The 13,626-nt window shown below is 53.4% G+C and overlaps 6 protein-coding genes across 6 annotated transcripts; 2 read left to right on the top strand and 4 right to left on the bottom strand.

Annotated features, from left to right (window-relative positions):
- Nucleotides 1-5: 5 nt before the first annotated feature.
- On the bottom strand, nt 6-1,853 carry BJX68DRAFT_274262 (major facilitator superfamily domain-containing protein; the record flags this gene model as incomplete). The annotated part of the gene is made up of 6 exons (XM_071047628.1): nt 1,554-1,853; nt 1,238-1,484; nt 1,087-1,166; nt 334-1,031; nt 105-264; nt 6-47 (listed from the first exon to the last, which is right to left on the bottom strand). Exons 1-6 carry the CDS (start codon nt 1,824-1,826, stop codon nt 6-8), a joined length of 1,500 nt encoding a protein of 499 aa, XP_070892350.1. The 5' UTR covers nt 1,827-1,853.
- Nucleotides 1,854-2,012: 159 nt separating this feature from the next.
- BJX68DRAFT_273241 (uncharacterized protein) lies at nt 2,013-4,508 on the bottom strand (the record flags this gene model as incomplete). The annotated part of the gene is made up of 5 exons (XM_071047402.1): nt 2,013-2,340; nt 2,396-2,799; nt 2,854-2,931; nt 2,986-3,144; nt 4,077-4,508. 5 exons carry the CDS (start codon nt 4,506-4,508, stop codon nt 2,013-2,015), a joined length of 1,401 nt encoding a protein of 466 aa, XP_070892349.1.
- A 138-nt stretch (nt 4,509-4,646) lies between these two features.
- BJX68DRAFT_273240 (glycosyl hydrolase) lies at nt 4,647-6,028 on the top strand (the record flags this gene model as incomplete). Its single annotated transcript, XM_071047401.1, has 4 exons — nt 4,647-4,896; nt 4,965-5,401; nt 5,479-5,896; nt 5,958-6,028. 4 exons carry the CDS (start codon nt 4,647-4,649, stop codon nt 6,026-6,028), a joined length of 1,176 nt encoding a protein of 391 aa, XP_070892348.1.
- A 387-nt stretch (nt 6,029-6,415) lies between these two features.
- Nucleotides 6,416-8,691, bottom strand: BJX68DRAFT_25625 (Zn(II)2Cys6 transcription factor domain-containing protein). The gene is made up of 4 exons (XM_071043156.1): nt 8,594-8,691; nt 7,638-8,545; nt 7,351-7,583; nt 6,416-7,292 (listed from the first exon to the last, which is right to left on the bottom strand). Exons 1-4 carry the CDS (start codon nt 8,648-8,650, stop codon nt 6,655-6,657), a joined length of 1,836 nt encoding a protein of 611 aa, XP_070892347.1. The 5' UTR covers nt 8,651-8,691; the 3' UTR covers nt 6,416-6,654.
- Nucleotides 8,692-9,629: 938 nt separating this feature from the next.
- On the top strand, nt 9,630-10,985 carry BJX68DRAFT_250040 (uncharacterized protein). Its single transcript, XM_071042205.1, has one exon. It carries the CDS (start codon nt 9,916-9,918, stop codon nt 10,417-10,419), a length of 504 nt encoding a protein of 167 aa, XP_070892346.1. The 5' UTR covers nt 9,630-9,915; the 3' UTR covers nt 10,420-10,985.
- Nucleotides 10,986-11,302: 317 nt separating this feature from the next.
- BJX68DRAFT_250039 (glycoside hydrolase family 3 C-terminal domain-containing protein) lies at nt 11,303-12,744 on the bottom strand. Its single transcript, XM_071042204.1, has one exon. It carries the CDS (start codon nt 12,072-12,074, stop codon nt 11,367-11,369), a length of 708 nt encoding a protein of 235 aa, XP_070892345.1. The 5' UTR covers nt 12,075-12,744; the 3' UTR covers nt 11,303-11,366.
- Between the last annotated feature and the right edge of the window lie 882 nt (nt 12,745-13,626).

Here is a 13,626-nt window from a genome sequence, read left to right as displayed (position 1 = left end):
CGACCTTAATACGTATACCGAAATGTCAATCTCGCATCGTCCGCAACCTGGGTTCCATTGTCAGTCTCATCTTCCACATGTAAGCGAACAGCCGCAGTGCATACCTCAGAATCCTCTTCGTCCTCGAGCACAATCTCGCCGCGATCAGCACGACGGTTCATGTACCAGAAATAAGCACTGAGCAGGACTACCATGACAATGCTTGCGAGGCAGCATGCAATGCATGCCCAGAGGCCCGGCCGGAACAGCGGGGCATCGGATGGACTTGGAGGGTAAGTGTCAGCCGAGACATGTCTATCAAATCGATTGTAACGGGGGCTTAAAGGAACCTACCGGAAGACCAAACTCCCAGCGATACCACCGACTCCTCCAAAGCCGACGAAGATCGCACTGGCACAGGCACGCTTCCACTGGCCACGGATGTTGTTGGCCTGGTACGCCATCAGAAGAGGAATGTTGCTGTTGGCGCCGCCTCCAGCAAGGAAGAGCCCGAGGAAGCGCACGCCAACGACGTCGTGGAATCCAATCAAGGCCAGCCCCAGTATCGCTACGGCCATGTTGAAGAGGATAAGCGGGCCACGGATCCTCCATTTATCGCCAACCCAGCCGATGAAAAACATGCAGCAGGCTGCCCAGAGCATGGGGGTGATCTGCAGCAGCTGTGTCGCGGTGGCGTCAAAGCCCATCCCGGCCGTCAGGATGATGGGCGTGAAGAAGGAGAGGGCATATCCCTGGGTAGAGGTACAGAAGAAGAGCAGGCCAAAAACCCAGAGCTTGAAATCCAACGCCTGCTGGGTAAACAGCTTGAGCGAGAACTTGGCCGTGTTGGCATCCCCGCGGTCGGCGTTGACTCGCGCCACGACCCAGGCGCGCTCATTGGCAGAGAGAAACCTCCAGTTGTTTCTCTCCGAGTCCGGAAAGTCCACGAGAAACATGTATCCGGCCATGGCGATGACACATGTAAGAATGCCTTCGACGATGAAGAGCCATCGCCAGCCTCCCATGCCTCGGACCCCATGAAGATGAACAAGCTGTAAAATATCGAGGTCAGCCTCTCATGAGATAAAGGTCTCGCGGAATCCTTACTCCGTACGCCATGAGGCCAGCAAGCGCGCCAGCGACCGCTCCAAAGGCGTAGAATAATCCATAACGCTTACCCATCTCGTCTGCGACGTTATGGCGAGGTCAGCGAAATTGCGTGTCAAAGGCGAGGATAGAAGACTGGTGAAGCACTTACATCTAGTATACCAAGTGCTGAGGAGGTATACACAGCTCGGGAAAAAGCCCGCTTCGAACAGACCAAGAACCACACGGAGGGCGGCGAGCTGGTCCCACTCCTTGGTGAAGCCCATGCCGATCATGACGACTCCCCAGAGGAAGGTGATGCCGGCAAGGTGAATGCGAGGGCCCAGCCAGCGCACCAGGACGGTAGAGGGAGGCTGGAATGCGACATAGGTGGTGAAAAAGACCAAGACGATCACCGACTAATTTTACCAGACATAAATTAGCACAGTGCCCCAGCAAAGCGGCAGCCACAGACAAGAAAGGCATACATAACGGTTGCCGATCAAGTTCAAATCCTGGATCATCCCGGCGACACTGGCGGCGGCGACGTTGGTGCGGTCGACTAGCGAGACGCAGTACATCAGGCCGACGATCGGGATCAGCCGCCGGTCAATGCGCCGCTTGATGCGCTGCTGGTCCTCGTCGGAAAAGCCCATGGAGCGTCCGATCTCGGCTTCGGACACGGGCGCACCTTTGGGAATTTCGTCGTGCTCGGCGACAGGCTTCCCAGTCTCACCCACCTGGATTGCAGTGTTGTTCATGTTTGTTGCCCAGTGGGTCTTACTCTGATGACGAGGATCTGGGGAAGAATCTGGGGAATTCTGGCTCCTGATAAAAGACTCGCCCGGTTCACGTGGCTGGAGCGTCCGGCACGTCCGGCCCGGACGAGGACAGCCCATTCTTTTTCTTTTGCTCTTCCTTGTCTACTATCAAACTCAAAACATCTCTCACTCGCTTCCTGATTCCCACTTGGGCCGCTCCTGGGGCGCAATCCCTTCAGCCATGGCCTCGCTCCAGATCGCCACCTCCTCCACCCGGATGTGCAGGTTTCGAGCCGGATACGCCTCGCCACCACCACTGTCCGGGTCTGCGCTGACCCCGGTCTTGGGCAGAATCCCGGTCTTGTACAGCAGTGGCTTCAACGTGGTTGCGGCCGTCCCGATGATGCTGATTGCGAATTCAATGTCCATCCAGATTACCAGCCGGTCCAACACCGCGTCACCCAACAGGAGCAGAGTGGTGTACACCACCCGAGCAACCGTCGCAACACTCGCTCTATGGGTCAGAGGTTATTCATCGACTCTGCGGTCAAGTACTCGGGGTCACTTACAATGATCCCACCCCAATCGTGAGGCCAGCCGAGATTTTGATAGCCAACGGCATCTGGGCCTTCCGCAGCAGGAGGATGGGAATCACGAGGCCCAGAGACACGTCTGCCACTAGGATCATGATGCTATGGACCAGAATGCTGCCTTGAAATAGCGCGTCGGGGTTGCAATCACGCTGAAAATTGTTTTCTGGCGTGGGCCCGGTCCAGAGAGCACTGACAGGCCGGCAGTGAAAAAGAGTCGTCGCGAACTGGGGGACTGTCACGACCAGCGTTGCTCCGGCGATTGCTATAATACTCCTGCTCATGGCCGTGTGCTGTATTATGCGGTACAGGGTTCTTGCAAAGGATAGCTTAATCGTACACGTGCCCACCGAGTAAAGCAGGATCATGAGCCACGTTCCCATCTGTCGCCATCCCTTAGCCCAAATTCAGTCAACCACGTGGCCGAACAAACTCACGATAAGCTTCTCCGGTTCCTCCTCCTTGATGGATGCCAGAATCACGTAGTATGCAATGGCCCGCGCGTTGTAGACCATCTGGAGAGACTGTGTGAGCTGCATCGCCATGTGAGGGAAGGGCAATTACTATACCCAGCCAAAAACGCTGAGTGCATCGTCCATGGCAAGCGCCCGTAGTAGCCACCAACGACTGTAGATGCGCAGTATCATAAAGACGGTGACGAGAACGAGGAGCACACTTTGGATTACTAGAAACGGATGCATCTCGGTTCCCAGTCCACTACGCGGTATCTGGGTACGTCTGGTCAGTCGATGGGCGGAGTGACGGGGATGGCGAGAATCCTGGACAATCCGGGGTGACTATGGGGACTGTCGGCCTTTAAGACCCGCTCTGGGTTTGTTAAAAGCAGATAGCTCCTTTACAGCCCCATGTATCAAAACATAGGAGACTCGACAGTGAAAAGGGGCAACAGTGGTGATCAAACGAGAAGTGTTCCAAGGTTTCACTCCCCCTCATGGACTTGAGCCCAGACGCTCTGTCAAGCGTGGCGTTGGGAGTCGAATACGCATGGTGGAGCTGGGGGATCAGAACCCTTGAGGCTGCGAGCCAACCCCAGAGCACACGAACCAGAGCTGCAGGGGGATTCCGGTCCACACAACCCACATTTCGGCAAAGCAAAAAAGCCGGCCCGGAAGTCGGCCCAAGCGCCGAGCCCATAGGCCTGAGCGTATTCGCAAAAGGAAAAGTGCCCAGGACATGGCAACAAGAGCTCCGGATTAACCATAGCCTCTTGTCCAAAATGTCGGTCTCTGACTCTAGGCCAGTACCTTTGATCTTGCCGTACTAAGGGTGGAGGCTGTGATTTAGGCTGAACACGTAGCTAAGGTAGTACTGCTTCAGTCCATGGCTGTCTAGCTCCTATCTATTCGGCGCTTGACTAGCTGAGATTGCGTGAACAAGAGTAAAACGTGGAGGTATTGGAATGTTTCAGGTTTACCATCGAAGCTAGATATGTTATCGGTCCATACTCTTAAATCACCATTGCTGCTGTAATTGCTATACTAGCACGACGCGGCTGAGACTATCCCTCCGTCTTGCAAAGTCTCAGTGAACAATCCTTGTCTCCAACTCACTGGTTGCCTTGTGAGAGGCTGAGTTTTTTGAGATAGAGAAAGATATCATTCCAAAAGTCAACAAGGGACAGCAACCTAGGATTACTAACTATTTCGAAGCCCTCGTCAGTCACATTGAGGAACTTGGCCTGGTCCGTGTCTCGAAAGAGCGGCCACACTGGGGCGGTGCTGACGTTTCTGAGAGCATTCGCATCACTGGTCAGGGCTTGACTGTGAAAGTAAGACTGGTAGGCCTGCGCCAGGTCCGGGTTGAGGGTGGTCAGATTTAGCGGTCCCTCATAATAATAAGGAATTTCAAAATCATTCGCATGGAGAGCGCCACGGCTGGAAAAGATCCCAGCAAAGGCTTTACCCGGGGACGCCTTGGCCAGCGCCACGCTGTTGCGAACGAAGATGTAGTCGGATATGACCGCCCCAGCACGGTCCGCATGCGTTGCAAACGGCGAGCCGGAGACATTGGGTGCAGGATACTGCTTCCCGATTCGACGTACGGCCTTGTTGTCTTCAAAAGCGAGGAGCATTCCGGAGCGGAAATCGGCATCGCTCTCGATAGGGCCCAGGAACCAGGGTACTCATGCTGGACATGGGTGGAGGTAGGTGCCCGTCTCATGAACAATTCGGTCAAGCGGACACGAAGGTTGGCAAGACGCCCAATCACGATGAATGCGGACTTTGTATGCCGCACGTGCTGGAAGGAAGAATTCGTCCTCTTCAAGACGGCAAACCCTTACGATGATGCAGCGTGGACTGGCCCCATCATCATTGACTCGAAGGCTATCACGATCGACCCTGATCTCTTTTGGGACGACGACGGCAAGGCCTACGTGGCATCATCCGGCATTCTGCTGCAATCTGTCGATCTCGAGACCGGGGAAACCAGCGAGCCCGTCAATATCTGGAACGGCACCGGTGGCGTGAGCCCAATTTGTACAAGAAGGACGGGTGGTACTATCTTCTCATCGCTGAAGGTGGGACAGAGATGAACCACGCCGTCACCATCTCCCGGTCCAGAGATGTCTGGGGCCCGTACGAAAGCTACGCCGGGAACCCCATCCTTACGAACCGCAACACCAGCGAGTACTTCCAGACGGTGGGCCATGCCGACCTCTTCCAGGATGTCGACGGCAACTGGTGGGGGCTTGCACTGTCCACTCGCTCAGGTCCAGAGTGGAGTCTTTACCCCATGGGCAGGGAATCTGTCCTCTTTCCAGCGAGGTGGGATAAGGATGAGTGGCCCGTCCTGGAGCCGGTCAGAGGTCGCATGCGCGGGTCTCTTCCACCGCGGGACAGAAGCATCCCAGGCTCGGGCAACTGGGTGGATGCAGGAGAGAGGCTGAAGTTTCCCCAAGGGTCCGATTTGCCTCGCCATCTTGTCCACTGGCGTGCTCCTCCAAACCGTGCTGCCGACTACGCCGTCTCGCCTCGAGGCCACCCCAAGACCCTCGCTCTCCAATCATCACGGACCAATCTGACTCCCACCCCAACTACCAGCCCACAGATGGGCAGACCTTTATTGCCCGCAGACAGTCTCACAACTTCTTTGAGTTCAGTGTTGACGTATCTGCCCATCTGACAGCCCCGCTCCAGGAAACAGGCATCTCTCTCTTTCTGACGAGTCGCCAGCACGTCGATCTCGGCATTATCATGCTCCCTGTCCCACGGAAGGGTCTCGTTCCGCACATCCAACTAAACACCGTCGCCTTTGGCAAGCCAAATGCCACGGTTCCTCGGCCGGTGGTCGTGCCACTGCCGAAACAGTGGAAGAAGGAACCCATCCGCTTACAGGTGGCAGCCCATGATGATCGCACTTTTGTCTTCTCCGCGTCTACGCCTTCCAAGCCCCACAATACGAAGATCCTCGGCTCCGTTGGTGAGGAGATGGTATCTGGGGGAAGTGGTCCTTTTACTGGTAAGCCTTCTTTTATTCTGTGAGTTCAGTCTGTTAGATATCTGATATAGGAGCACCTTAGGGTCTTTGCTTGGAGCATACGCAACTACTAATGGAGGCAAGAAGACATTTAAATCGTACATCAGTCGCTAATTATAAAAAAAACTTTTAGTTATTATCTACGCCTCTGGGTCAAAAGATTGATAACAATGAGGAGTATGACTAGAGATGGCGAGGATTTGTGCCAAACCCCTAGGATATTTAGGATTCTCCATAAGATAGCCATGATCAGGAGCAGCTAAATCAATTTATCTGCAGCGATAATCGTTCTAGACGTAGAGTGTTTGTTTGTCGGCAAAGTCACCGACAGTTGCATTCCAAGTGAGCGAACCTCAATCAATCCAAGAGTTCCTGGGCCAGACAGAGTTTGAGAAGCATTGTGTGCCCGGTCCAAATCCAAAACCCATCTTCATGGGCGCACTTCAGGTAAGGCCAGAATGTTGACTTCATCGTGTGTCGCATTGGGAATGGCAAAATGCGCCACCCCACAAGCGCTGTCTCTGCTTGAAGTGTTATAGGAGAGCCTATTATCAGTGCCCAGGTATCGTCCTACGAGCAGAATGGCCTCAACTACCGTGACTTGCATTATCTGCATGGAAATCATATCCGGACGATGTTCGGATGGCATCTGTGGTTCACCTTTGGGTGTACTACCCTGCCTTTTTCCCGTAACAAGCAGGTGGAGTTTATATTGACCTTTTCCGCCGTCTGTTGGTGAATCAAGTATCATCCGGCACGGGAATCCCCGCCATCAGGCCTTCGAAAATCGACATGTCGTGACTTAACCCCCAGATTTCGGTTGAATAGCGACTTTGACTGAGCATGGCCGGGTCCATGGTCGCGTTTGCCGGCATGGAGAGCTCAGGTTCGGTCTGCGAGCCTTGGGTGAGGGAGGGGATGCTGACAAGACCGTGAGGCAGATTGACGTTTTCAACACGAGGACTCAGCTCCTCTAGCGGCGAATTTTCGTGTTGTTTGCACATTGACCGGAGGGCGACACCGTAGACACAGGGACGGGTGTCGGTCTGAGGCCCAAGTGACTGCATCATGGAACCAAGTTCATTAACCAACTGCAGGAACTCAGTCTTGCGGCCAGGAGAGGTCACGTTTGAGGCGAGTGCCCGGAGGATATACAAGGAAACATAGGCCATCAGCACAAAGGCAAAGTCACCCAGGTAGCGAAGACGGTCCTTTGCAATGGGTGAGAGCCCCCGGATACACTGTAGAAATTCCTGTGCGGCATCGAGGCTCTCGGCAACCGCCACGCGATGTGCCCCGCCTACATCCAAGAGGTGGGTGAGCAGGTGGAAACGCGTGAAGAAGAAGTGAAACTGTAGGTGTCGCCCGGCGCTTGGGGCTTTGCACATACGGCTGGTTAGCAAACCATGTAGTACTTTTATTATTGGAAAGCCTACCACTCGTGAAGGAACGCTGCCAGTCAACATTCCAAGTGTGTAAGGCATCTTCGATGGTTGCAGGGGTGGCGCCAGGGGTGTTGATTAATTTCTCCCAGAGCAGGAACAAGTCGCACTCGCCAAGAAGCACGCGAATCCGGGGATGGTCGACACTCTGCTCGAGGAGAGCTTTGGCGCGAAGGAGTTCTGCAGAGCCGGAAAGTGGTCGGGGACAGCCATGGATGACAGCGCAGCTATGAGAATCTTGGGTCAGCGAGGGAAGAAGACGGGGTCAAGTTTTCTCATACTGATGGCTCATGGTGTACAGCCACACGACCCAGAGCAGAGGTAGCTGAGCCGACACTTTGGTGAGGTAGCAGTCCACACCCAGCTTTGTTTTGACCGCGTATGCCTCGGCAATTCCCTTGAGGGTGAGCATGTCGAAATTATCCGTTGGCTCGTGTTTGCTGCCGGGGCTGGGGCCTGTTGCTTCCGAGCAGCCATAGAGGATGGCCAGCCCGTGCATGTTCCCGACTGCAGTCATTGGATTGCTCGTGGCTGGAGAAAGCACCAGATCAGCAAGCAGCGGACGCAGAATTCGGCCAACACGGCCGCGTAAACTGGTCGAGTCGGGCAGATAACGCGCAATGGTGTAGATGGTGGCGAGGGCGTAGACCGGCTCGGCGGGCAGGCGACCAAAGTCGGTGGCATAGAGTGTTGGAATAAAAGGGGCCATTCGCTCGCCGAACAGGGCAAACATCTCGTGCGCCTCGGCGACGGTGATGTTGGCGTCGGCCAGACACGAGGCCAGAGACTTTGTGTCGTTTATTGAGCAGCGGTCAGAGGCAGTGTCGATGGTGTTGTAATCTGGAGTCCACAGCTGGTGCTCCTCCAGCCCTTGAACGGTGGAATATGGAGTGTCGCCCTCTGGGACGAGCTCCCCATACCGAGCAGGCTGGTAATAGGATCGTCGACCATAATCGGGATTGTTGACGATCTCGTGAAAGCTTCGTTTGCGGCCGCGCGGTTCGCGGCGGTCGTCCTGATCGATCGCGTTCAGTGGATTCGAGCGATCGGACGGGGTCAGAGGCTGCTGGAGGGGGGCAGAGCTGCTGGAGACGGAGCTGGTGGTGGTGACGGTGTTGGCAGGCTCAAAGACACACTCGCGCCCAAACTTGGCACAGCGGTCGCAAGGGGCGTCGCCCGAGCATTTCATCTAGACATTGTCAGCTGTGCAGTCAGATCAGAGAGTGGACACTGATACCTTTTGCTGCCGGCATCGTGTGCAGGCTTGCAAGGAGCGTCTGGCGTTGGCTGCCATTGGGAGCCGAGGGGGATGGGTTAATCAGGAGAGGAGAGGAGCTCCTTTGGAAATGCAGGGATTTTTGATTGCAGCGTCGCAAAGGAATGTGTGGGGAAACCCCGCGCTCAGACTTGTCTCGGGATATCCTCGGCCGATGATGCTCGTCAAGGCTTGTCCGGCCCGGATCCGGTCCGGAGGGCAAACATCATCAAGACAAGAGCTTAGCGTCATCAGAGTATTGGGGAGTGGGCATGATTAAATTGATTATCCGCCAATGAAGCCTCTGGCAGGGAAGCTCATCTCAATCCAAGTTCACCGAGGTTGGGAGTAGCACCCCGGCAATACATATATCTCGACTGATTCAGCCCCTCTTCGTACCGATCTCATGGAGTGACGTTTTGGTGGGAAAAATAACAAGTAGCGTATAAAAACCAGACAGCCCAGCATAAAGCTAATAAATTCCAAAGGAACAGTCTGAACATCAGCACTGTATGTCTGCAAAAAATATGTCATGTGCGTCGAGAGCGTCTGCCCGGATTCGAACCGCCGCAAAAATAATAGCACGGCAGGTACCACTCCACTATCATGGAATAAACAATACTCAAACTTTACTTGGCTTATCACCACAAATAACATACGGCAGAAAACATTGAATTCATCCCTTGACGGGATTGGCCTGAACAATCAAGTTACTCATCAGGCACTCACTCATTGATATGCTCACTTTTAGAGTCACTTTTCAAGCATGTTGGATCTTGTCAACTACGGTACAAGACCGAAGGCACTGTACCTATCGATCCGGTGCAAGGCACTGTAGGGGTGACTGTACTGATCGGACCAAGATGGTGGTGGAACCCAACTCTCGGCCACGGGCAATCGCCAAATATCAGCCGTACCACTAGGCCAAAAAGGTGTCCAGACAACAGTTTTGACTTTTGTAGTAGGCTTTAGACGCTAACTCCCGGCTGACACCAAATTACCCACCACAACGGCCCTATCCGAACTCCTAGCGCCCGAACCCCTGAATTTCAACCCACGACCTCGCAATGTCAAACAACTTATCCGGATCTCTACCACCTTTTCCACCATCAAATCTCGATTAACCTCCTTCAGTGAATGGAACTATACGCAAATCACTCCTCAACAACTAGCACAATATGGATTCTACCACCTACGCCACCACCAACCCGGCCCTGTTGTCTGCTGCTTCACCTGTGAATCCGAGCACGGGATAAACGAAGACCGACCGTATACGGCAGAAGCATTACTAGCTCTCCACCACGATGACTGCTTATGGACAATTGCTCTCCGCGACCTCCACCCTTGCCCGATTGATGCAACGCCCTCCCTGCAGCCAACCAGGGACATTCAGACACCCACACCAACCGCTCCCCAGGGTCGCTCACGTTCCAAAGACCGTCCACCCAAGAACAACACGTATAATACAGACCCGCAGGCAAGGAAACAAGATATACCAAGACCGACACTGCCGCTATCCCCGTCTTGCCCACCTGCAAACACACGAGCATCCGACAACCCCTGGGCGGAGCGAACAAAACAGACATCAGCCACAGCAACAAAAAGCCAACCTCCCTTCCCGACCACTCCTACATCCAACACCGAGAACCCTACGTACGCCTCAGTCCTCAAGTCCGACACTAGATCAAACGCACGAAAGCAACCAGCTCGCAGAAAGAACCCACTTTTTGAAACACACTCTCAGTCTTTGCCGAATACCGGCCAGCCGAAAAGGCGGCAACGGCCTCTACCCCAGCCACTCACAATGAAAGACCTACACGATCGATTTCATAACAAACCGTCGCCGTTCAAGCCGAACTACGCGGCTGAGAGGCACTCCAAAAACGATCAACACCAGAGGCCCGCAACCTCGGCTAAATTATTACCGAATTTCTTGATTTCAGCATTGCCATTATTCAGTCAATTCTTGTTGGATGCCCAAGGAGACAAACACAGAACCCGTACTCCCTATCTCTTCTGAGCTAGTGGTCACACCTGGAAGTTACCCACTGGTTCGTTGTTTCTTTGTTTTATATTTTAATTGGCTTTACCATTCCCATAATTGTATCAAGCCTCCCCCTTACGGCAAGGTGGCGAGGAAGGGAAACAACCACAGGCCTGTCAGGCGAGGCTCAAAGGTCGCCCTCAGGTAGCTTGGATCATCACAAGGGACACATAATCATGTATCTAGAATAGTTTGTTACCTGCATATCGCCTGAGGCGAGGGGTCAGCGTATGAATACACACACACACACACACACACACTGTACATGACCATATTCTCTATTATCGGAGCTTGTGAGATAATAAGAAATGTCCACAACATACATATATGTATATGTCCGCTGTTGGACAAGCATCGCCCCATTACGATGAAATTATCACATATGGGTGACTGCAGTGACCAGCCAATACTTTGGCATCCATTTCTGGATCCAGAACTGTGTACTCGTCAAAATCCTTTCGGCCAGCGAGTATGCAACGAGGTTTTCGGCAAAATCTTCGATTTCTAGCAGACCCTCGTGAAGAATCCTGAAGACCTACTCGACTATAGGGTAGTGTATGTTAAACTCCGCGCTGGGACAATATCGTCTGTTGCCTGTGCTTACTATAAACGTGGACTGGGCTAGTTGCAGAAGCAATGTATAGAGCGCGCAAAGTGCGTTTTCATACAAGAGTTTCTAGAATATGCAGCCTACCATATGAGGCGGGTACTCTACTTTCCAGTCTTCAAGTTCCCGGCCAGAGGAAGGTTGCGACTGCTGGAACCGACGTAGATCTTGTACTCGCCGTTCTGCAGCCGCCACTTCTGCACCACTGGATCCCACACACTCAGGTCCCTTCGAGTCAACTTGAAAGTGACCCGTTCACTCTTTCCCGGACGGATAGTAGGCTTTTGGAATCCGCGAAGCTGTTTGACAGGGGCGCCGGGGATGCCAACGTACAACTGCGCTGCCTCAGCACCAGTGACAGAGCCAGTATTCTTGACTTCAGCCGTCACTGTTGCGACTACGTCCCAGAGGTCAGACTGGCCTCCAGACACAATTGGACCCTCCGGGTACTGCTTGGGGTGTCGCTGCTCGGTGCGGATTTTGGGCTTCTGATACTGGAAGGTAGTGTAACTCAGCCCGAAGCCAAACTCATATCGGGGCTCAATGCCATCGCGGTCGAAATGACGGTAATCGATATAGACACCCTCGGAGAAGTTGCTCTGAGGAAAGTTGGCAAAGCTACCTTCTGGGAGGTCGGGGAGGAGCAAAGCGCCATAGTCGGATTCATTTTTGGCCAAAGTGTACGGAAGCTTGCCCGAAAAGTTGACCTCCCCATAAAGGAGAGACACCAAGGCTTTACCGACGTCCTGGCCGGGGAGATGGGCAAGAACAACTGCAGTGACGTTGGGATGGTCAATCCATGGGTCCACCATGCGCGGGCCGGCGTTGTGAAGGATCACAATCGTGTTGGAGCACTTGCGAGCCACGTTGGAGATCAGCGTATCCGTGTAGTCGTCTCTTAGAGCTCAACGATCCATCGCCTCTGATGCCACTGCGTTTCCAAAGACAAGGCAAGCATCGCTAACACCAGAAACAATAGGGTCAGAGGAATGGAAGTCCCAGTACAGCTGAGTGTTGTCTACATCCGCGCGGACCATGAGGGCATCAAACGGAGAAAGGAATGTGGACAGCGAGGTCGCGCCAGATCCACCACCATGGACAATTGTTCCGTTGTAGGCCGTCGGAGGTAGGGTATGAGCCTGGCCCGCTTCCGCAGCTAAGATGCCCTCAACAAGCTCGCTGCTGTTGCCAGACTGGAACCCCCAGGCCCAAGCAGACGGACCGTCGGCTGCAACCATATTCCGGTCCGGGGCCTTTGCGAAGGTTTTAACGGGGCCCACCACAACTGTGATGAATGATCGCTGGCACAACTGAGATTGGTTCCCATCGAGTGGGAGTGTTAAACATCACGTGGGGAAAGCTTGGAATAACTGGGATTGGGAGCATATATATATGAGGCATCCCGCCCCTGTAAAACCAAGATAATGAACACAATGTGTCAACCTTTATTCAACAAAGGCCGAAACCCGCGTTGGGTTACCCGTGGGCGGGTAAAGAAATGGAAAACCCAGCCCAAACCCACGTTTGGCGAGGTCTACCCCAGATCAAGGTTTACAGTCACGTGCATAAGTTTCCATCAATTTCGCGTCGCGCGCCGCGCAACACCAAAACCTCCAGTATTCAACTACGCGATGTCAACGCCACGCGAGCCATTGGCCCAAATAGACCCTAATAGGGCGCGTGGAAGTGGGCTAAGCCCATATACACGTGCTTTTATATGTGGAATGGCTGCTGCTGGTTGTACCAGATCTAAGATTAGCAAAGAGCTCGCATTACCTTCATCAACAATCCAATACACCCTCGATCACGATCCTCAACGAAATGATGGTAAATCATTGCAGCGAAGTGGCAGACCACTTAAATTAAGCGCCAGAGACCAGCGATCAATCCTACATGCAATTAGGCGAAATCCTTTTATTACTTATGCTGAAATCCGCCTTCAAACCTCGATTCTTGTTGCGAATAGTACGATACTTCGAATGCTTCATCGATCTGGATATGGTCATTGGAGGGCAAAATGGAGGCCTCGATTACTTGAAGTACATACAATACGACTGGAGTGGGCTCTCGCGCGCCGTGATTGGACCATTGAGCAATGGCGAGCAATTATATGGAGCGATGAATGTTCAGTTGAAATCGGCAAGGGGAAGCGCCAGAAATGGGTCTTTAGAATCAACCACCACGGCGAGAAATGGAAGAAGGACTATATACAGCCTTACCAGAAGACCAAAGGAATTAGTATAATAGACTGGGCAGCAATTTGGGGCGGAGGTTATTCAGATATCTCGCTCCTAAGGCGTGATCTAGGGTCAAATCGACAAGGCTTCTCTAGATGGTCATATCTCGAGATTCTACAGGACCAGC

Source organism: Aspergillus pseudodeflectus (genome assembly GCF_044049435.1).
Source record: "Aspergillus pseudodeflectus strain CBS 756.74 chromosome Unknown BJX68scaffold_104, whole genome shotgun sequence".
NCBI classification, from domain to species: domain Eukaryota; kingdom Fungi; phylum Ascomycota; class Eurotiomycetes; order Eurotiales; family Aspergillaceae; genus Aspergillus; species Aspergillus pseudodeflectus.
This window is presented reverse-complemented; position numbering and strand designations above follow the sequence as displayed.

Bases quoted from the DNA above. Each gene is read 5' to 3' on its own strand.
- BJX68DRAFT_25625 (XM_071043156.1), bottom strand. From the start codon at position 8,650: ATGGCAGCCAACGCCAGACGCTCCTTGCAAGCCTGCACACGATGCCGG. The intron at 7,584-7,637 runs GTATGAGAAAAC...AGATTCTCATAG, and splicing joins CTGTACACCATGAGCCATCA to CTGCGCTGTCATCCATGGCT. The intron at 7,293-7,350 runs GTAGGCTTTCCA...GTATGTGCAAAG, and splicing joins GCAGCGTTCCTTCACGAGTG to CCCCAAGCGCCGGGCGACAC.
- BJX68DRAFT_250040 (XM_071042205.1), top strand. From the start codon at position 9,916: ATGACTGCTTATGGACAATTGCTCTCCGCGACCTCCACCCTTGCCCGA.
- BJX68DRAFT_250039 (XM_071042204.1), bottom strand. From the start codon at position 12,074: ATGGTGGACCCATGGATTGACCATCCCAACGTCACTGCAGTTGTTCTT.